The sequence below is a fragment of the Rana temporaria genome, chromosome 13, assembly GCF_905171775.1.
Source record: "Rana temporaria chromosome 13, aRanTem1.1, whole genome shotgun sequence".
In the NCBI taxonomy this organism is placed as follows: Eukaryota; Metazoa; Chordata; class Amphibia; order Anura; family Ranidae; genus Rana; species Rana temporaria.
Window position 1 is genome coordinate 53,916,211 of NC_053501.1, and position 24,012 is coordinate 53,940,222.

The 24,012-nt window shown below is 40.9% G+C and overlaps 1 protein-coding gene across 1 annotated transcript in view; it reads left to right on the top strand.

The window, feature by feature from the left end:
- The window catches only part of LTK (leukocyte receptor tyrosine kinase), a 292,808-nt gene that overhangs the window by 200,013 nt on the left and 68,783 nt on the right, over positions 1–24,012 (top strand). Inside the window, exons 10-16 of the mRNA XM_040331968.1 lie at positions 815–909; positions 1,112–1,210; positions 6,195–6,372; positions 9,092–9,242; positions 9,915–10,046; positions 12,858–13,014; positions 23,823–24,005. Coding sequence (XP_040187902.1) covers positions 815–909; positions 1,112–1,210; positions 6,195–6,372; positions 9,092–9,242; positions 9,915–10,046; positions 12,858–13,014; positions 23,823–24,005 — 995 coding nt within the window. The remainder of the gene's footprint in view (positions 1–814; positions 910–1,111; positions 1,211–6,194; positions 6,373–9,091; positions 9,243–9,914; positions 10,047–12,857; positions 13,015–23,822; positions 24,006–24,012) is intronic.

Sequence of the window (24,012 nt, forward strand, 5' to 3'; positions counted from 1 at the left end):
AAATGTAAAGTTTAGGGCCCTTTGGTAACTTTGTTCACCGCTGCTAGAGCCGGTTCACACTGGGGCGACTCGCCAGGCGACTCAGCCGCCTGACAAGTCGCGTCCCGTTCTATTCAATAGAACCGTTCTAATAGGAGCGACGCAAGTCGCTCCGACTTAGAAAAAGGTTCTTGTACGACTTTGGGGGCGACTCGAGGCGACTTGCATTGACTTCTATACAGAAGTCATTTTGCAAGTCGTCTTCAGGACGCCTTGCCGAGTCGCTCCCAAAGTCGTGCCGCCCCAGTGTGAACCGGCTCTGCTTTATATTTGTGATTTTCCAGGATAATATATTTTAGCCAGGAAAAACAATTTACTATTAAATACTTTTGGGTGGTAAAAATGCAAAAGATTTGCTGAAGACTACCTAAGGGCTAATTCCAGGCAAGTTTTTGTAATGGCACATCATATAAGCTAAGCATAAAAGCTAGGGTAAAAATAATACTGTCTTTAAATCCTCCATGTTCCCAGTGTCGACCATGGTCTTTCTAAACTAGCATATACTGATGAACCTTACTCACGAAAACAGGCCACCATTTAAGTCACAAACACAGTAATAAAATGCTGTACAAGACAAAATACATACAAGGACAAAATAATGCAGCATCATTCATTGCTTACATTCCAATCTAAGCTTATAGAAAAATAACTAATTGATTGTCATGAGATTGATGTAAAGGTCACAAAGCTGACTTCTTCTAAGTTGTCCCATTGCTGGAAATTTTCCCTCAGGCCTTACAGACATTATTAAAAATTCTTTGCTATGTCTCCGCAGATTCCGCATGCAGTTGGTGGCCACATGGGGTAGAGATTCACTCACGCACATCATCGTTGATAACATCACATTTTCTGTAGACTGCTTTAATTCAGGTAAATCTTGTGGCACTCAGATGTCACAGCTGGAGTGCAATGTACATATATACAATTTGTAGTCCTTGATTGCTTGATTGGAATGTGTCTGATAAGATTGCTTGGTGAAGTCATATTTATATTGCTTTCCCTGAGCTTTCTTTAAAAAGTGTAACCTTTAGACAAGTATAAACGTGTTTGTATGTGTTTTGTGTTGTGCCAGGAAGAATAAAATTGAGTTCTGGAGAACGGGAAGCACCAGATCAGAGAGACTTGTGGGAAGATGACACTGTCAACCCCCTGTCGGAGCCTATTTTCACCGGTTGGTATTTAGGCTGCAAGTCAGTTCTTTTCTCACACTGAATATTTCAATACACATTTGAGGGCGTATACTTAAAGGGTAATACAATTTAAAGTATTACTGGTCTCTCTCCTTCTTTCGCATTCAAGCAATTGTGATGTGTGCACAGAGTAATTAGCAAAATGCTTACAAATCTGCTTTTAAGATAGCAATATGTGAAAGGTACAGTACAGTAATGCCGCATACACACGCTCTGAATTTCTGACAACAAATGTTCGATGGAAGCTTGTTGTCAGAAATTCTGACCATGTGTAGGCTCCATCGGACATTTGCTGTCGGAATCTCCGACAACAAAAATTTGAACTCAACTTTTCCGACAACAAAATCCGTTCTCGTAAATTCTGAGCGTGTGTAGACAATTCCAACACACAAAGTTCCACGGATGCGCTGAATCAAGTACGAGACCGAAGCGCTCGTTCTGGTAAAACTACTGTTCGTAATGGAAATAGCACATTCGTCACGTTAATTTTTTTTAAATCTTTTAATGCAGCGCATTCTCTTCTAACAGACTGCTCTACTAACGGAGCAGTAATGGACTAAAAAGCACAAGGCTGAAAGTGCAAATCGTCTCTCACCAGACTTCTACTAACATGAGATTAGCAGAAGGAGCCCAAAGGGTGGCGCACTTGGTATTGAACTTCACTTTTATAGTGCTGTTGTACGTGTTGTACGTGACCGCGTACTTGGCGATCAGAATTTCCGACAACATTTGTGCGACCGTGTGTATGCAAGACAAGTTTTAGAGCCAACATCTGTCGGAAAAAAATCAACGGTTTTGTTGTCGGAATGTCCGATCATGTGTACGTGGCATAAGACTACCTTCTTACTAAAGGTTTCAGCATGATTTTGTCACAAATACCATAAATAAGGATTTATTCTTTAATTTAGGATAGGGTGGCTGAGCCACGAAAGCCATTCAGCCAATGCAGAGTGGTAATAGAAGTACAATCGAATGTAGTTTAACCCAGCTTTTAATCGTAAAGAATGTTTATTGAAGGTTGTATTATTATCATTATTATTATTATTATTATTATTATACAGGATTGATATAGCATCAACAGTTTATGCAGCACTTTACAATATAAAAGGGAGACAATACAGTTCCTATACAAGAGGATTAAGAGGGCCCTGGTCAGAAGAGTTTACAATCTAAAAGTGTGGGGCACAAAAGGTCGTAACTATGGGGAATGAACTGATGGAAGTGGTAAAAGATTAGCTGGAGGCGTGATAGGCTTCCCTGAAGAGATGAGTTTTCAGGGATTGCCTAAAGGCAGCTAGAGTAGGAGATAGCCGGACAGGTTGAGGCAGAGAGTTCCAGAGGATGGGAGAGGCTCTGGAGAAATCCTGGAGACAAGCATGGGAGGAGGAGACCAGAAAGCTTGAGAGCAGGAGGCCTTGAGAGGAGCAGAGAGGACAGTTTGGGTGATATTTAAAAACAAGATTGGTTATGTAGCTTGGGGCAGAGTTGTGAATGGTTTTGTATGTTGTGGTCAGTATTTTGAATTTAATTTTCTTGGCGATCGGAAGCCACTGTAGGGATTGGCAGAGAGGGGTGGCAGACACTGAGCGGTTGGTAAGGTGGATAAGTCTGGCAGCAGCATTTATGATAGACTGAAGACGGGATAACCAAAATATCAACAAATTACATGGCATACTCCAGATGGGGCTTGTAAAAATTATAAAAAAGATAACAAATTATTGTGACTTGGTCACACAATAGGCCAGGCTTGTTTAGTCCACTGAAATAGTGAGTTCATATGGGGAGAAAAATGTAACTATGTGGAGAAAGACAAAAAGCAGCACCATCTAAGTGTAGCAGTAAAACATTTTAATATTGGAAACATTAGAGTAACACTCACAAGAGAGCAATTAAAACCAGCCAGTGTGTAATGAGATCATCCGCTCTGTCCCAGGAAGGGTGCTTCCTGTCTCTAGCCCGATCCAAGGCAGCCTTTGCAGCTCGAGACTTGAAGCACCCTAACTGGGACAGAACAGATGATCCCATTACACACTGGCTGGTTTTAATTACACTTGGATGGCGCTGCTTTTTGTCTCTCTCCACTGAAAAGGGTTAGATAGCCTATGGAGCGGTAGGCTAATAAGAAGGGAGTGGTCAAAACGAGAGACAAGGGAGTGAATGAGTAGCTTAGTGGTTTCATTTGTTAAAAAGGGGCATATTTTAGAGATGTTACAGAGGTGAAGTCTACAAGCTTTTGACAATGATTGGTCTCGGGGCTGAAAGGACAGGTCAAAGTCTAGGATTAAACCTAGCACCCTGGCATGAGGGGAGGGATTGATTGTTGCATTATTGATTTTGATGTACAAGTCATGAAGGGGGGCACGGGCGGTGGGGAATATTCTCAGCTCAGTGTTAGAGAGATTTCGTTTAAGGAAGTGGTGTGTTATCCATGCTAATATGTCAGTTAGTAAGTTACTAATGCGAGAGGAGACTGAAGGAGTGAGGTGAGGAGTAAACAGATAGATTTGGGTGTAATCAGCGTATAGATGGTATTGGAAGCCATGGGCAGTTTTCAAGGGAGGAAGATAGAGAAGAGAAGGGGAAGGAGAAAAGAAGAGAAGAGAAGGGGTCCAAGAACAGAGCCTTGGAGGACCTCTACAGGGGCAATGGAGAGGGGAAGACAGAGTTTTAGGTAACACCGAAGGAGCTCTGTGATAGTTAGGAGATCCAGGATAGAGCAGGATCTTGGAGTCCAATGGAACGGAGTTTATTGAGAAGGAGCTGGTGGTCAACAGTATCAAAGGCTGCAGGAAGGTCAAGTAGTAGGAATATGGAGTAGTGGCCATTGGTTTTAGCAGTTAGTATATCATTAGTAAGTTTTAGTAAGGCAGTTTCTGTGGAGTACTGCAAGCGAAAGCCAGACTGTAAGGGGTCAAGAAGGTTATTTTCACTGAGGTAGGAGCTAACACGGTTGTAGACAGGGCCGTCTTTAATATTGGGCAAAAAATTTCTTTCCCCACCTCGATGCAATTTCACTCTCGACCTGCTCTGAGTCATACAATAAATAGCAGCTAGACTTAAAATTAGTTTACTGTATCAGATCAGGCAGCAATTGCGATTGGTTACCAGTGGTTACAGCATATCATTACTGCATACTGACTGGTTGCTAGAGGTTACAGCACACATTACAGATCACTGATTAGTTGCTAGAGGTTACAGCACATGATTTCTGCTTGTTAATTGGTTGATTGGTTGCGAAAGGTTACAGCACATCATCTCCTCACTGCAGGGGGGCATGATATACATATGAATGCCGCCTTTATTTACATATGAATGCCGCCTTTATTTACATATGAATGCTGCCGGCCGCAGCTATTTACATATAAATGCTGGTTATTTGCATGTAAACACAGGGTCTGCTGGTGAGTCATCTGTACACAATAATAGGGTAGAGCTGGGAAGCATTAGTACCAACACTGAGATAATGGGACACATCACAGGACTAAAACACCAAGGAACAAGGGAATTTAAACTTGTATAGTTGGCAAGTCAGAGGCAGCTGCTTTGGGCTCTACAACAATGACAGGGCCCAGGGCAGCTTCCCCTTTTGCCCTGCCTTAAAGATGGCCCTGGTTGTAGACTAAGCGTTCTAGAATTTAGAGGTGAATGGGAGCAATGAGATGGGTCTTAAAGCAGTTGTAAACCCGCGATTAATTTTTATATATTTTTTTCACCTGAAAGGCAAAAGCCATAATGAGCTAGTATGCACCGCATATTAGCTCATTATGAAATACTTACCTCGGAATGAGGTTAGAGGAACTTACCTGGTCCACGGCAAGCGAGATGTCATCTTGACTCGGCGTGTCTTCCGGGTATCGCCGCTCCAGCGCTGTGATTGGCTGGAGCGGCGATGATGTCACTCCCGCGCATGCGCGCGGGAGACTTCAATTTGGCAAGGTCCGGCGGCTGCCGGTCCTTTAGCCGAGGATCCCCGCTGCGCATGTGCCGCTGCAATCAGCGGCGCATTGCGGGGGGAATATCTCCTAAACCGTACAGGTTTAGGAGATATTCTTTATACCTACAGGTAAGCCTTATTATAGGCTTACCTGTAGGTAAAAGTAAAAAATGTGGGTTTTACAACCACTTTAAGTTTTTCAGGTTGGTGGGGTCCAGTGAGTGGTATCTGACACTTCTAAATCTAAAATCTGGCTGGAGTTATGCCGAAGTAGCAGCACATTAGGGTTGGAAATGGCAAAATTAGGGACTGCAGCAACTATCATGGAAATACAAAGGGATACAGAGGAACAAATCAAAAGACAAATGTGCATATAAAGTGTCTGTTTGTGGACGTACATTTAGAAAGGTACCTTGTTCTTTTTTGGAGGAGTTGATTTTGGTTGCAGGTTTCTTCTTATTATTGTTCGTTAAAGGGGAAGTCCAGCCTGAGCTTTTTCGGCTGGGCTTCTCCTTTGGGTCACAGGAGTGCAATTTGTTTTGCACTCCTGTGACCCGTTTTCAGCAGAGAGTGGTCTGAAGTCCGCTCTCCACTGACGTCACTGCCATCAGTTGGGGCAGCGCGTCATCACGACTTCCCAAGTCGGAATCAGCCAGCTGCCCTGATTGATGGCAGTCTCAGCGAGTCACTGAGACAGCCTCTCCCCGCCCCTCCACTGCTCAGCTCTCCAATAAGCGTGGGGAAGCAGAGAGGAAAGAGGCTGATTGGCAGTCAGCCTCTTTCCTCTCAGGGATCTGTGAGAACCGAGCCAGCGGCAATGTTCGGTGGCTCGGTTCTCAGTGCACAGACGGTGGGGGACAGATGGAGCATCGGTCTGATGCTCCATCCACCGAGGTAAGTATAAAACTAAAATAAAAAAGAAACCCATTCTCCTTTAAAGCCAAATAAAAAAAATCCTAAGTACTGTATGTGTATAATCAATTTGTACAATCAATTCTCTATAATATATTTTGTGTTTGGTCTCCACGTAGAAGAGGAAGAAGACATGTACTGGCAGTTCTCTACTTGTGGTGCCAGAGGATCTCATGGCCCAACTCAGGCCCAGTGTAACAATGCATACCGCAAAACCAACATTTCTGTGACTGTTGGGAAAGATGGCCCACTGAAGGGTGTCCAGATGTGGAGGGTCCCATTTACCAAAGTATACAAGTGAGTAAAACTATCACAAATTAAATGAAAATAAAACAGAGTCATTCTGAGAATTAAACTGAAAAAGATGCTGAAGAGCTAAACTCCAGGCAGAAAAAAAAGTTTGTTTAAATATATTCCTTAATAGTGACAGAGATCAAAAATCTACTTTGCACTAAATATTTTTGCAGACAAAGATATTACCATAAATACATGGTACATGGAATCTATTTCTAAGCACCAATTGATGTGTTTTTCTGACACCTTTTTAGGGCTAAAATAGCACTGTGCAAGAAAAATAAAAGTAGCCCATTAAAGTCACACTAAGCAATATACTTATTATCTTAAAATAATTCATAAAAACCCATTAATTAATGGCCCTGTAATCTAATTTTCATGAAATTGTGTCTAAAGCCGACCGAGGAACTCGATGGGCGAAACACATAATTTTCCTCGTCGAGTTCCTTGTTAGGCTGTCGAGGAACTCGACAAGGCAAGTTTCTCCATTCCCGTCGAGGAAATAGAGAACTTGCTCTCTTTTTGGCTGGTCGAGTTTCTCGACAGTTTCCTCGACGAAAATGTACACACGACCGGTTTCCTCTGCAAAAAAATATCTCCCAGCAAGTTTCTTGCTGGTTTTTGCCGAGAAACTCAGTCGTGTGTACAAGGCCTTACTGTGTTTTTTTGTCTTGTATTGTCCTGCACGAGCTTCCCAATCAATTATTTTTTTCTCCTAACTTTCATTTGTTTGGAAAGAGCAGCACACATTAAATGTGGTCACATGCACTGCTCTATGCATACTGCAAATCCCATAGTCCCAACACCCTTGTCCATCTTGGGAGCAAGCAAGAAATGGTCGCTATGCTTCTACATACAATGGAACCATAAAGAACAAACTGAGCCACCTTCTCACCAGAAGTCAGATCACAGTAACAAAAAATAGGAATTTGGAGAAGGTACTTTTTTGAGCAAGGGTCCTTTCATGCAGGCATCATCAGTTCAGTCACATTTGTTGGATCAAAACGGATGAATACTGATTTAGGGTACTTCAGTTTACATCAGTTTGCACATACATCTTCAGTTCAGCTTACACCAGTTTTCACTTCAGTTAAGTTTACATTAGTCTACATCTGTTTTTGCATCATTTTTTGCAGAAATCAATCATAGGTGATAAAACTATATACAAAAAACATTTCATGCTTCATGCCATGTACACACGATCGTTTTTTTCGACCTACTCCATCGGAAATTCTGGCTGTGTGTGCCCCATCTAAAAAGAAATTACGAGGAATTCCATCGGAGTTTAGAAATAGAACATGTTCTATTTTACTCCGATGGAATTACGTCAGAATTCCGATGTGCATTTGGTTGGGCAGAAGCCCGATCGTGTGTGTTGGCAATTTCGGTTGTAAGACCACCCAGGCAGGTTCAGGTTCAATGCAGGAAAGAGTTCAATAAGCCCCACAGGCCTGGAGATATCAAATAATGACACAGGACACAAGTATGCTTTGTGATCATATGCTATCTGTTTAGTCACCGCCACTTCTCTGGTATATATGCAGGTCTAGGGGACAAAGGAGGAGTTTTCCAAACTCATACGTGTTATAGTTAAAGGAACACATTCAGGTTAATCATACCTAAGTAACTAGGTGAAAGGTTTCTACATATAATAACCACTTAAACTTATGTGTAGGTTTTTAACCTTTTTCTTTAACCCATGACATGGCGTCCTGAACTTAAAATGGAGGTTGTCATGCTATGTTCATTACAGTGTGTACACAGCATCAGGGTTGGTTCACACCAAATGCAGTCCAGTGCACTTTTATTCTGCATAAAAAATGCATGGACAGTGTTTAACATAGATTCCAATGGGCTTACTTCCCACCAGTGCAGTGCATTTCAGTGCAGTTATGAAAATATGTTGCATTTTTTTCTGTAAGAAATACATCTGAAATGTGGTAAAACACATTAAAAATGAAAAAAAAAAGGGTAAAAAATGCACTGGAATTCATTAAAAAGCATTAAAAAATGCACCGGAATGCATAAAAAACACATCAAAATTGTGTTTGCAGAAATTTTAGTTTGAACCAACTCTAAAATCGGACATAGATGGAACAGACCTAAACAGATGACATCCGTTTACATCTGTTCAGATCTGTCTGAATGGAAAAAGATGCAGTCTTTTTTCATTTGAAAAAACAGGCCTGAATGGACATGGATGTAGGCGGATGTAAACGGATGATAATCTGAATCATAGGAATGAATTGCTGTCTGTTTTTCATCAGAAAAAGACAGATGAAAACCAGCTGAGCGGAATGTCCGAGTGAAAGGGGACTTCAACTTTAATGTTTCAGGGAATCAGTAAAAGAAAAAACTTACTGCAAAAATCTTCTATGTCCCCGTATCTTTTCAGTGGAAAACTTCTAAAATGAGATCTGATGATGTAATTGAGACAGCAATGACATTATTTTGATGAAGTGCCTCTAGGGAGTCTGTAATGGTCTGTCTCATTGATTAACGTTACATAAGTTGCTCCAGAAGAGGATTACTCTTGTCATCATCTGCCCTGTGTATTTTGCAGACAAATTTATAAGTTAATAAAAAGAAGATATTCCACATGGATAAACTTTCCCATTCCTAATGTATTTCTTGTTGGGACCAGGCTACATGTGGACACTATAGTGCTATTATAATTTGCAAAAGGGATAAAAACATCTTTAAGTATACTCTTTTCTTGCAGGATTTCAGCTTATGGTGCAGCGGGAGGTAAAGGAGCCAAGAACCATAACAAGCGCTCTCATGGCATCTTCTTGTCTGGAGTCTTCCACCTAGAGAAAGATGAGTTGCTCTATATCCTGGTTGGCCAACAAGGAGAAGATGCATGCCCTGGGGTAAACGTTTGCTTTATAGTTTAGGAATCAAATGAATTATACATATTAGTGTACAGTCAGGGGCGGACTGACCATTGAGTCACTCAGGCACTGCCCGAGGGCCCCATGCCACTAGGGGGCCCCATCAGGGTTGCCAGGCTCAGTAAAACCAGGGACAGTATGTAAAAATCTATGTTTTTTTTTTACATCTGTCCCTGATATGTCCGAAACCGACATGCTTTTGATGTGAATATCCCAAGATTTTAGCTGCCCCAACTCTGCACTGCCTCCTGGCGTGGTGGTCATCTGTAAGTCCAGGGGCCCCATAATCTTCTATTGCCCGGGGGCCCCATGAGTTTTCAGTCCGCCCCTGTGTACAGTACATCCTTAAAGAAAATGTTAAGTGGGGGTTCTGTTCACTGCAACCAGTCCCACTAATAGCGTTTGGGAAACCCAATGAAGCAAGAATATGATAATTCTGGGAAGACCTATCCACTCAGTATTGTTGCCATGGTTGCAAGAAGTAAAATATAAATAATTTTCAAAAGGTTGTGTAATAATTATAGGCGTTACATCATTTTATAAACAAGAATGTATTAAGCTGACTTTTTTCACATAGGTATGTGAATTATACATTGAGAAAAAGTCATAGCTAATCACTTCATTGACAACTGTTGCCTTTCATTTTCTTAGAAAAATAATAAGACCCAAGAAATTTGCATTGGAGAGCTATCAGTCATCGAGGATGAATACAAAGAGAAGAACAGTCTCTTGGATTGGGCAGGTGGAGGAGGAGGTGGAGGTGGAGCTACCTATGTATTTAAGGTTGGCACATTGCTCAGGCTCATACACATAAACAAGACTTTTGATTATTTAACCAGAATACAGACTACTCATTCATTCATTTTACAACATATGTATGTGGCTGTTTAGCTTGAATCACAAATCACTAAATTGGCAGGACACAATGGATCTTTTAGCTAGATCAGATTGCTGACCTAGCCAGACTAGGATCTTGTTCAAAACTTCTTCCAAGGGAATGTACTGTGAAATTGGGTACAAATTTTCAACCAGTCAATTGACTCATCAGATTTAATTCTACAAAGGCCGTTGAAAGTATAGTAGGCATTATTTCTCTGCATTAATCTTAAGCCCCATACACACGGTAGGACTTTTTGACAACAAACTTCAAAATGAGCAAGTTTTAAAAAAAAATCCTCCAAACTTTTCGGCAACAAAAGTCCTACGGTGCAAAGTCCTATCGTGTGTACAGAAATCTATCGGACTTTTGTCCGAAGTACAAATACGCATGCCCAGAACCAATGTTAAATTCAACCAACAATAGCAGAAGTTGACCAAAAGGTGGCGGCAAAGAGCAGAAAAACCACACGATGTTGGAAAAGTTTTGGGAAAGTTTGCAGAAAAGTCCTGCCGTGTGTATGTTATGGGTGTGCCCGGCCAACTCCCTTCGGACGAAAATCCACAGAAAAGTTTGTTTGAAGTCCGACCGTGTGTACGAGGCTTTACGCACTTCGTGTTTACATCCATATGTGATTATGACCTCAAAACAAACACTATAAATATCAAAAATATGCAGAAATATGCAATAAGTGTTAAATCAATATCCCATTTGTAAAAAAAATTATAACCTGAAATAAACAGCAAATGTCATATATCCTCAATAACATGAAATAAATGTAAATCAATGTCACATGTCACATGGGTGAAAAAACATCTAATGCAAAAAAATATTAAAACAAAATCACAAAAAAATAAAAAATAAGAGTCCCTTTGAGACTGTTCCAACACAGGAATCCATGTAATTACACTTGTTCAACTTGGATCTCCAAATCAGCATTTCTTCATCCCACATGTATGTTTTCCCCTCAGAATGTGCACCAATCACCCAGAGAGGAAATGACAAGGTAATGGTGCAACACAGTTTATTAAAAACCAGTGGAACACACGCTGCGGTTTGGTAAGACAGTCGGCACCTTTGTCTGAATAATCTGGCGGTTGCGTATGGATTAACTGCTGATCGAGCTGATGCCGGTCTGGGCACCCCGATATGTATGCGCAATAACTGTGGGAAGTGTTTTTAAGGGGGTTTTTTACTAAACTGTGTTGCAAGATTACCTTGTCATTTCCTCTCTGGGTGATTGGTGCACATCCATTGAGGGGAGAACATACCTGTGGGATGAAGAAATGCTGATTTGGAGTTGGAGTTGGAGTTTTTGAGAAGGTCTCATATATTTTTTTCTTTTTTGTGTGTGTGTTCTTTGTTTTAATATTTTCTTGCAGTATATGTTCTTTCACCCATGGGACATTGATTCACATTTATTGCATGTTATTGCGGATATATGACATTTGCAGTTTTTTTGAGGTCATAATTATTTTTTCACAAATGGGATATTGATTTACCACTTATTGCATATTCCTGCCGATTTTTGAGATTTATAGTGTTTGTTTTGAGGTCATAATCACATGGATGTAAACACGAAGTGTGTAAGGATTAATGTGGAGAAACAGCACCTACTTTACTTTTAACGGTTTTAGAATTTGTGTGTTTTACACTTGAAGGGGCAGCTGTCACAGTTTTTTATATATAGGTTTTTTTTTAGGTTGGCACCATTTATACTAGATCAAAATTTGAATTCTACAAAGCAACTTTGTTGATCATTTGTACAGTATGAACTTTCTAATTATTTAACAAACATTGTAGAAACTTTGATATCTAATGAAATACATTAAAGGGCCATTTAGAATTATTTCAGCACATTTTTTGTGCCGAAAATGCCCCCCTCGGCCTATACTCGAGTCACCTTTTTGCGCCTGATCTCCCAGACTTTGTGGACCTGGTATCGGCCGGCCATAGGCCCCAAAACTTGACACAAATGTAGCCCCAATCTTCCTCTACAAGTGTGCAAAGTTTGTTGTTCGGGGGACCTACGGCCGGGGGGCACCGGTTTTTCAAAGCCAGGCACCCCTTCCATAGACTCCCATGTTAAACGGTAATTTCTCGGGTAAATTTGGGGGACCTGGTACCGGCCGGTCGTAGGTCCTCTGGACCCGGGCACCCCTTCCATAGACTCCCATGTTAAACATCAGTCTAGTCATGGACACAGTGAGGCATGGTCACAGTGAGGCATGAATACAGTGAGGCATGGACACAGTGAGGCAAAGTGAGGCACAGTGAGGCATGCAGATGGACACCCTAGGCTTATACTCCAGTCAATACATTTTTTGCGGTAAAATTAGGTGCATCGGCTTATATTCGGGTCGGCTTATACTCAGGTATATACAGTATATAAAACTGCACAGATCACAATGCAAAAGCCAAATCCCAGAACTGAACAGTGCATACACAAAACTGGATACTGCATCCCCTTTTCAGGTTCCACCATGATGGAATTGGAAACTTTCATATGCTGTTCTTTTGATTAGAAAGATTTCTGATGATTCCCTCTAATTGGATGTCACTGGAAGCTTCCCTCTACACAGGGCCTACATGCAGGCTTATAACACACATAAGGATGATGTGTCAAATAAAGCAGATTCTTTGCACATGATCTACATTAGTATCTTTCTATATCAGTGTTACAACATAAATTATTTGTACTGGTTTTTCTGTTTAAGGAGGTGAATGGGGTGTTGATACCATTACTGGTTGGTGCAGGAGGAGGAGGAAAAGCTTATCTTGAAGGTCCAGATGATGCATCAGATCCTGAACAGCAAGAGACATATGAAAGAAATATGACAATTCCTGGGCTGAATGGAAACAGTGGAGCAGCAGGTAGTGAAGAACAATATGAGAAACTGGATGATGATGGGTAGCTTTGGGTGCAATAATGCTGCATCCATTAGGAACCATGGTAAAGAGGCTAAAGAGCATGACTTAGTTCAGCTTTGGATCTTGAAGTATGTGTAGTACAAAAGGGAAATCAGAAATGTTACAGCAGCATTTTGGCTGTCAATAGAAGAGCAACACATTAATCCTAAAACCAACAGAAAGTCGGCTACATTTAGCTACTAGGTATTAGGGATGAGCTAAACGTTCTCCAGTTCAGTTTGCAGCAGAACAATGCTTACAGGCAAAAAAATTGTGCAAAAAAAGTTAAAGTCTATGGGACACAAACATGAAAAACCAAAAGTGGAAATTTTAAAGGCTTATATGCAAGTTATTGCTATAACAAAGTTTTAAAAACAGACGTTTTTTCAGGAGCAGTGATTTTAATAATGCGTAAAGTGAAACAGAAAAAATGAAATGAAATATTACTTTAAATACGAAAGTTTGGGCACCCCAGGTAAAAATGTGTATTAATGTGCATAACGAAGTCAAGGAAAGATGGAAAAATCTCCAAAAGGCATCAAATTACAGATTAGACATTCTTATAATATGTCAAAAAAAGTTAGATTTTATTTCCATCATTTACACTTTCAAAATTACAGAAAACAAAAAAATGGCGTCTGCAAAAGTTTGGGCCCCCTGCAGAATTTATAGCATGCACTGCCCCCTTTGCAAAGCTGAGACCTGCCAGTGTCATAGATTGTTCTCAATCATCGTCTGGGAAGACCAGGTGATGTCAATCTCAAAGGTTTTAATGCCCAGACTCATCTGACCTTGCCACAACAATCAGCACCATGGGTTCTTCTAAGCAGTTGTCTAGAAAACTAAAAATAGTTGACGCTCACAAAGCTGGAGAAGGCTATAAGAAGATAGCAAAGCGTTTTCAGATGTCAATATCCTCTGTTCGAAATGTAATTAAGAAATGGCAGTCATCAGGAACAGTGGAAGTTAAAGCAAGATCTGGAAGACCAAGAAAAATATCAGACAGAACAGCTCACAGGATTGTGAGAAAAGCAATTCAAAACCCACGTTTGACTGCACGATCCCTCCAGAAAGATCTGGCAGACACTGGAGTTGTGGTACACTATTCCACTATAAAGAGATACTTGTACAAATATGGTCTTCATGGAAGAGTCATCAGAAGAAAACCTCTTCTACGTCCTCACCACAAAAACCAGCGTTTGAACTTTGCAAATGAACATATAGACAAGCCTGATGCATTTTGGAAACAAGTTCTGTGTGTTCTGAGGTTAAAATAGAACTTTTTGGCCGGAATGAGCAAAGGTAGGTTTGGAGAAGAAAGGGCACAGAATTTAATGAAAAGAACATCTGTTCAACTGTTAAGCATGAGGGTGGATCAATCATGGTTTGGGGTTGTATTGCAGCCAGTGGCACAGGGAACATTTCACGAGTAGAAGGAAAAATGGATTCAATACAATTTCAGCACATTTTGGATGGTAACTTGATGACATCTGTGAAAAAGCTGAAGTTAAAGAGAGGATGTCTTCTACAAATGGATAATGATCATAAACACACCTCAAAATCCACAGGGGATTACATCAAGAGGCGTAAACTGAAAGTTTTGCCATGGCCTTCACAATTTCCTGACCTCAACATAATTGAAAATCTATGGATAGACCTAAAAAGAGCAGTGCGTGACAGACAGCCCTGAAATTTCAAAGAACTGGAAGACTTTTGTAAGGAAGAATGGGCAAAGATACCTTAAACAAGAATTGAAAGACTCTTGGCTTGCTACAAAAAGCGTTTACAAGCTGTGATACTTGCAGTACAAGATATTAACTCTGCAGGGTGCCCAAATTTTGCAGACGCAATTTTTTTGTTTTCTGTCATTTTGAAAGTGTAAATGATGGAAATAAAATCTAACTTTTTTTGACCGCTGCACGCACTTTTACAACAACAGAATGGCACGGCTGGGCAAATGGGCCTCAATATACGTCCCCTTTAATTTGCCCGCCCCGTTGTCGCATGTGCCAACGACCCTTTTGCAAGCTCCATGACCGTGACCGCATGACTCGATGTCCGCCGGTGTCCCACGATCGGGTCACAGAGCTGCAGAACAGGGAGAGGCAAGTGTAAACATGCATCTCCCTGTTCTGCCTAGTGACACTGTCACTGATCGTCTGTTCCCTGTCATCAGGGACAGGGATCAGTGACGTGTCACGGCAAGCCATGCCCCCTAACAGTTAGAAGCACTCCCTAGGTTACACTTAACCCCTTCAGCGCCCCCTGCAGATTAACTCCTTCACAGCCAGTGTAATTTTTACAGTAATCGGTGCATTTTTATAGCACTAATCGCTGTAAAAATTACAATTGTTCCAAAACGGTGTCAAAAGTGTCCGATGTGTCCGCCATAAAGTCGCAGTCATGATAAAAATCACTGCTCGCCGCCATTACTAGTAAAAAAATAAATAATAAAAATGCCATAAAACTATCCCCGATTTTGTAGACGCTATGACTTTTGCGTAAACCAATCAATAAACGATTATTGCGATTTTTTACCAAAAATATGTAGAAGAATACGTATCGGCCTAAACTGAGGAAAAATGTTTTTTTATATTTTTGGGGGATATTTATTATAGCAAAAAGTAAAAAATATAGAATTTTTTTCAAAATTGTTGCTCTATTTTAGTTTATAGCACAAAAAATAAAAATTGCAGAGGTGATCAAATACCACCAAAAAAAAGCTCTATTTGTGGGGAAAAAAACAACGTAAATTTTGTTTGGGAGCCACTTCGCACGACCACGCAATTGACAGTTAAAGCGACGCAGTGCCGAATCGCAAAAAGTGGCCTGGTCTTTGGCCAGCGAAATGGCCCAGGGCTGAAGTGATTAAGGGAACCCCTGCGGCAAAATAAAAAAAATGCAGTGGAAGTCCCCCCCAAAATCCATATCAGGCCCTTATAGACTAGAGACTCAAAAGCACCTTGTCCCCATGTTGATGGGGACGAGGGCCTTATCTCCACAACCTTTGCGCGGTGTTTGGTGGGCGGGGACTTATCAGAATCTGGAAGCCCCCTTTACAAAGGGGGGCCCCCAGATCCATGTATGCATGGATGGTGTATTCCCAAGTAGTTGGGAGATACCACTTCAGGACGGACATTTGTGCAATATTTTAAAACATGTGCTTATTTTGTATTGCTTCCAAAATGTTGGAATTTTTAAATCATGTTAAATGTATGTGAATAAACGTTTTAAATTAATATATAGTTTTTTTCTTTTCAAATTGCCTTAAAAATCCTTAAAGGTATTCATAATTTGAAAACGACGAGAACTCCACCCAGTGGACGCCGAAGTATTGCATCTAAGACTCGAAGGCGTACAAAGCCATACGCCTGTCGGATCTAACCCAGATGCCGTCGTATCTTGGTTTGAGGATTCAAACTAAAGATACGACGTGGGAAATTTGAAGGTACGCCGGCGTATCAGTAGATACGCCGGCGTACTCTCTCTGTGGATCTGGCCCTTAATTTCTTACAAAATTATTTTCCCCATTGCATTTACCTGTATAAAAAAAAATGAAACTACTCTTTGCCAACCCTTTCTCATGTAAAACAAGCCTACAGCTTTTTATGACACATTGGGGTAATTAATAAGATGTCTGAGACAAACTTTGTGGTAAAAATGAAAGATAGAATCTGATGGTTACTTTGGGCAATGATACCGATTAAGATAGAATTTATCCCAAACACTTATTAATTGCTCCAATGTGTTTCCACTCATCTTGTTATTCACAGATGGAAATTCTCACATCATTATTTACCGTAGAAAACGTTATTTGAGAGTTATGTACATAATACAGCATCCAGTATTCCATTTGCACTGATCTCTATTCGTTGCATAGTAAATGAGGATCTTGATTCATGCTGTTAAGGTTTATTGCATTCTATAGATCACTGTAGACAAACATTCACAGCATTAGGATGTAGTTCTAGGTACAGTGAAGTCATTTACAGTTTACAATTATCCGGAGGATTGAACTAGAGATGTTCCTCCTGCTCAAGTGGGTCTGATTCAGGTCCTTCAAAGCCTCTCAGCTGCCAACCTATTCTAAATTCCCTTCCCACCAGCTTAAAGGTTATTAGAGAATGTACAAACCTAGTTATTCAGGTTGAAAAAAGAATATCTGACTCAACTTATATAAAAAATGTGTAAATAAACTGGAAATCTCTTTATATAGAACCCTATCATTATTATTAATATTATTACTATTATTATTGTCATTTTATAGCAACAGTTGATCTAGCGGCCGAAGAAAGGGTTAAAACGGTTCGTGTTTCAGCCCATGTATTCCAATAGGCAGGGGTGGTTTAGGAGCCAAAAATGCTTCTTGCAGGACTTTTTATAATGTCTCACAAGTGCACCGCTCCAGTGTGAAAGCACTCGGGCTATCGCACTGGGGTGGCATGGATGGCGGTTTTCAGGCACTTTACAGGCGCTATTTGTAGTGAAAAATGCCTTCAGTGTGAGGCCTCGTACACACGACCGAGAAACTCGGCGAAACACATCGAGTTCCTCGTCAAGTTCGTTGTTAGGCTTGTCGAGGAACTCGACAAGCTTGCTTTGCGTACACACAGTCAAGCCAAAATCTCCTCGTTCTCAAACGCGGTGACATACAACACATACAACGGCAGGGGAAGTTCGATTCCACTGGCTAAACTCTTGGGGCTGCTTTTGCTAATTTCATGTGTTTGCGTGTTAAATAAAAGTTTGGTAAGAGACGATTTGCACTTTTCAGTCTGTTACAGCTTTAAAAATGTGTTATCTCCTTTACAAATGCTACTTTTACTCCTGTCTCATACTTTAATCTGAAAAAGGGCGGGTTTCTTAGCACACAGACGTCCGAGTTTCTCATTGAAAACCAGCCCGACGAGGATCTAGACGAGCCAAATCAGACTCCCGTCGAGAAAATAGAGAACTTGCTCTCTTTTTGGCTCGTCAAGGTTCTCGACAGTTTCCTCGACGAAAATGTACACACGACCGGTTTCCTCTGCAAAAAAATATCTCCCAGCAAGGTTCTTGCTGGTTTTTGCAGAGAAACTCGATCATGTGTACGAGGCCTGAAAGTAACCTAAAGGCTGTTTATGTTGAGCTTTACTTGACTTGTCTGGGTAAATTATGGTTTGAGCTAGATATCTCTGCAGTTATAATATAGTGTGTTTATAGGTTAATACATTTGAGGGTTATAAAATTGCTTCTGTTTTCCATTACAAAAAGGGTCTAGTAGAAATGGTTGATATACAAAAAAATCTTTTTTTGTTTATGATCACATTAAAATTGTGGTTAAACAATCTTTTGGGTCGCAAGTGGTTGTAGAGTTATCTGTTTGATCCTCTCGTTTAGTGTGTATTTCACAGCAGTATCTCATTAAAATGTATACCTCTTTGGAATTAATACCAGATGTATGCGTAATGTTATATGGCGCGTACACACGATCATTTTTCGGCATGAAAGAAACGTAGTTTTTCAAAAATGTGATTTAAAATGATCGCGTGTGGGCTTCACATAATTTTTCCAGTTCTGAAAAAGGACAAAAAAAAAATTCGAACATGCTGCATTTTTTAACGTAGTTTTAAACTATGTCGTTTTTCGGGTTGTAAAAAATGATCGTGTGTGGGCTAAAACGACGTAAAAAACCTGCCCATGCTCAGAAGCAAGTTATGAGGCGGGAGCGCTCGTTCAGGTAAAACTACCGTTCATAATGGAGTAAGCACATTCATCACGCTGTAACAGACAAAAAAGCGTGAATCGTCTTTTACTAACACGGAATCAGCTAAAGCAGCCCAAAGGCGAATGGAACTTCCCCTTTATAGTGCCGTTGTACGTGTTGTACGTCACCGCGCTTTGCTAGATCATTTTTTAAAAACGATGGTGTGTAGGCAACATAGTTTTAATGATGAAGTTGGGAAAACGTCGTTTTTTCGACATGCTGAAAAACAAAGTTTTTTTTCATGCTGAAAAATGATCGTGTGTACGCGGCATCACATATGGTCATTAAAGTGATACTAAATTCTCATTTGCATTTCTTTGAAAATAACAAACACGTTATACTTACCTGCTCTATGCAATGGTTTTGCACAGAGCAGCTCCAATCCTCCTCTTCTGGGGTTCCCTCACTGGCGACCCCTGCTCCTCCTCTTCAGTGTCTTCCCCCATTGCAAGTGATTGCTATAGGGGCAGGCGTGCAAGCTCAATCCTGAGCCAGCTCTGTGCCTCCATACACACACAGAGTGCGACTTGGCCCCACCCCCGCACTATGTTTACTGTCTTTGACTGACATAAGCAGGAGCCAATCGTTTCTACTGCTTTATCTGAGGCAATGTGGAGAGAGAGATACTGCTTTCGAGCACAGCGCTGGATTGAGATCAGGCTCATGTAAGTATGGGGGGGATTGGTGGGAACTGCACTTGAAGTGTTTTTTTTCCTTAACCTCCCTGGCGGTATGATTATTTCAGAAAAAAGGTGCTGAAAGGGGGGGGGGGGTGTATTTTTAACATACAGTACTGTAATCTATAAGATTACAGTATACTGTATGTATTGTGTTTGTTTACCTTTTAGAATTTGGCACCGTTCTCCGCTCCCGTCGCAGGGAACGGAGATCGGCGGCACACAGAGGCACTGTGTGAATCGAGCGAGGTCCCGCTCGCTCACACAGCGCGGTGGCATCGCTGGATCCAGGGACAAGGTAAGTAAACCATGCTTGTGGATTCAGCGAGGCAAGCCTGAGTCTGACTCTGGGTTACCGATCGTAGCCCAAAAATCTCACCCCGAGTCAGACTCGGGAATACCGCCAGGGGGGTTAATGCAGAGTAGTGTAATCTATAAGATTACAGTATACTGTATGTATTGTGTTTGTTTACCTTTTTGAATTTGGCGCCGTTCTCCGTTCCCGTCGCAGGCCATTGTGTAGATGGATTTTAAAGATTCCCTTCACACGCATATGAACTTTAATGGCATCCCAGTCTTAGTCTGTAGAGTTCAATATTGGGTTGGCCTACCCTTTGCAGCTATAACAGCTGCAACTCTTCTGGGAAGGCTGTCCACAAAGGTTTGAAGTGTGTTTATGGGAATGTTTGACCATTCTTCCAGAAGTGCATTTGTGAGGTCAGGCATTGATGTTAGACAAGAAAGCCTGGCTTGCAGTCTCTGCTCTAATCCATCCCAAAGGTGTTCTATCGGGTTGAGGTTAGGACTCTGTGCAGGCCAGTCAAGTTCCTCCCCAAACTTGCTCATCCATGTCTTTATGGACTTTGCTTTGTGCACTGGTGCGCAGTCATGTTGAAAGAGGAAGGCGCCATCCCCAAACTGTTTACACAAAGTTGGGAGCATGAAATTGTCTTGGTATGCAGATGCCTTAAGAGTTCCCCTCACTGGAACTAAGAAGCCAAGCCCAAGCCCTGAAAAACAACCCAACACCATAATCTTCCCTCCACCAAACGTTACAATTATCATAATGCCGTCAGGCAAGTACCGTTCTCTTGGCAACTGCCAAATTCAGACACATCCATTGGATTGCCAAACAGAGAAGCATGATTCGTCACTCCAGAGAACACATCACCACTGCTCTAGGGTTCCAGTTGCGACATGCCTTACACCACTGCATCCGACGCTTTGCATTGCACTTGGTGATGTAATGCTTGGATACAGCTGCTCGGCCATGGAAACCCATTCCATGAAGCTCTTTGCACACTGTTGTTGTGCTAATCTGAAGGCCACATGAAGTTTGGAGATCTATAGCTATTGACTCTGCAGACAGTTGGGGACTTCTGCATACTGTGCGCTTCAGCAGGTGCGGATCCCGCTCTATCATTTTACATGGCCTACTGCTTTGTGGTTGAGTTTCTGTTGTTCCCAGTTGCTTCCACTTTGTTATAATACCAGTTGACACTGGAATATTTAGTAGCAAGGAACAATCAAGGATGGACTTATTACAGAGGTGGCAACCCATCATGGTACCACGCTTGAATTCACTGAGCTCCTGAGAGCAACCCATTCTTTCACAAATGTTTGTAGAAGCAGTCTGCATGCCTAGGTGCTTGATTTTATACACCTGTGGCCATGAAGGTGATTGGAACACCTGAATCCAATGATTTGGATGGGTGTCCCAATACTTCTGGCAATATAGTGTATATATATCAAATATAAAAATGAAAAAATTAGGTTAAGTGCTTACAATAATAAAAGAATAACAAATAAATATATATTAGTCCTGAAAAGTATTTGTGAAAAGTCCAAGACAAGCAAATGTCCCAAATACAACAGATTCAATCCAGTGTTCAAAAGGTATTCAAAGTGCCAAAAGCAGTTGCCAAATTAAAGTGCTTCAGTGCTTGAGTGAGACCAATCATGCAAGGCAGCTTACTAAATGTAATGGATCTCAGCACAGGAGATCTAAATGCCTTTGTGAACAATATAACACTCCGCCTACCAGCTCAGAGGACCATCTGCCCAATAGGGATCACCAGCATAGAGCACCATTTATATGAAACTCACAGCCACATTACCGATAAAGAACAAAGGAGAAGTCTCATGGTGCAGTAACATCGCTATAGCATTTCATAATGAGATAATGCACTTACTATGGCAGCAATATAATACACAGCATATGTTACAGCGTATGTTACAATCCACTCTAAGTTCCGCCACGGGTCCCAATTGCAAGCATACATAATGACGTCACTCAGTCAGGCTCTACTGATGCATTTCCCCAACATACACATACTAAATGGTTATGTGAGGTGCATTAAACTTGGGTGTATAGAAATGATAGTCTGAAGTGAGGTGACATGAAGCTCTTAGCAAAAAAAAAAGGAAATCTATATATATAAAACTCAACGTGTGTGTGTGTGTGTGTGTGTGTATGTATGTATGTATGAATGTATGTTCCAGCATCACGTCCAAACGGCTAAAGATATTAACATGAAACTTGGCACACATGTTACTTATATGTCAGCAACAAACATAGGATAGGTGGTTTAACCCTTACCCACCCCCATTTGCCATGGTCGGGGTTTTTCTTTAAAGTCCCATTCAACTCTATGGGAAATACATGTTACTTCATAACTTCCAAACGGCTGTAGATATTTCGATAACGCTTGGCCACATGTTACTTAGATGTCCACTTAAACTATAGGATAGTTAATTTATCCCTTAACTACCCCCATTTGTGAGGGTCAGGGTTTTTGTTTAAAGTCCCATGCAAATCAATGGGAAATGTATGTTCCCACATAACTTCTGTACGCCTGGAGATATTTCAATAATACCTGGTACACATATTACTTATATGCCAAATAAAAATATATGACAGTTAAATTAACCCTTACCTACACCCTTATATAAAAGATGGGTATATTTATATTACTATGATTTTCCTCCCCAAAAGGTTAAGATAGGAAGACCGGGCAACGCCGGGTATTCAGCTAGTTTATGATAAATTCGAAAGTAAGTTATTGCACAGTGTAACAACAAAGGTGCTGCTAGCACACAAAAGGTGAATATACAATCCTTAAACAATATAAAGTCAAATGGGTGTATCGCTAAAAAATTAATACAGTGAAAGATTATCCAATGTAAAAACTAACATATGAAGGAATCTCTCAATTCATAGTTGAACATAAAGTGCAAAAGTGGATAAAAAACAAATTAATGAGTCTCTTCGAAAATCTCGTTTCAAGGGAACTGAGGGGTGTCAAAACATGTGTCAGACGTTAGCTGGCAGCTAGCATCTTAAGTAGAGAGTATTCCATCCAAACTGTAGAATCTCCACAGTGATATCCCACCACCAGTATATAATACACTCACCAGACGATGAATAAAGATGAGCCTTGTGTTATAAAACACTTAAACAGACAATGATGTCAGCCAGGTCCTGTACCAATGATCAGCATCCAGGTGGAAGTGGAGTAAACAGCGATGAATCCATGAACCTCTTCAATGGGGTTATACTGCTTAAAAAAAGATAACGGGGAGCCATGAATGCAGCAAATATGGTGTAGTATTTATTAGATAAAATTGGAGTATATGTACAAAAAGGCCATTAAAATTGTAGTATAGAATGCAAGAAAAGCAAACCGCTCCTACCACCTTCATGTAAAAGTGAACCAGATTTTTCACTGAACCTCAGACAGTGATTACATAGAAGAGAGAATATTATATACAAATTGCATATCACAAAGGAATTTGCCAATTGCAGTTATTTACTACACGCCGTAAAGAATCTAAAACTATTCATGCACTGTGAGACTACTAATATTTCTTAAGTACTAGTAACAACTTCTGATTGGTGGACTGTACTAGGTTGTCTCCTATCATTATCCTGGCTTTATTTTTTTAATCAAGATAGTATTTCCATCACCAAAATAATTGTGACAGTACTGCCATGTTACAAAGTACCACTCGGTAAGGTGCCTACCTTACCAAGTGAAATTCTCCCTAATTTGTGTCTCATTTGCTTCCCATTTCAGACAGTGCAGCTAACAGCAGGAGATAGTCAAGCTAGTAAATAATAGGCATGACTAGGTGTGACCTGGTTTCATTGATAAGCTAGAGTGGCAACACTGCTCTGAATTCAGGGTAAATGTAGCATTGTTGCCAACCCAACACAAGAAGCTGCATTAGGTGGACTTCACTGGCAGGCTCAACAAGTATTTGTGGGACTAAGGGTATCGCTATTAGCATGTTTCTAAATAAACACAATTTCTAAAAATGACCTTTACTGTTCTTGTTCTGTTTCACAGGTGGAGGTGGTGGATGGAGTGACATTACGGAGTTGCCATGGGCTGGGAAATCTCTTCTTGAAGGAGCAGAAGGGGGTCAATCTTGCTATCAGGCAAGAGCCACTCTTCAGTGGGACATCTATGGTGGCTTTGGTGGTGGTGGAGGTCCATGTACATCTGGTGGAGGTGGAGGAGGATACCAAGGTAGGTT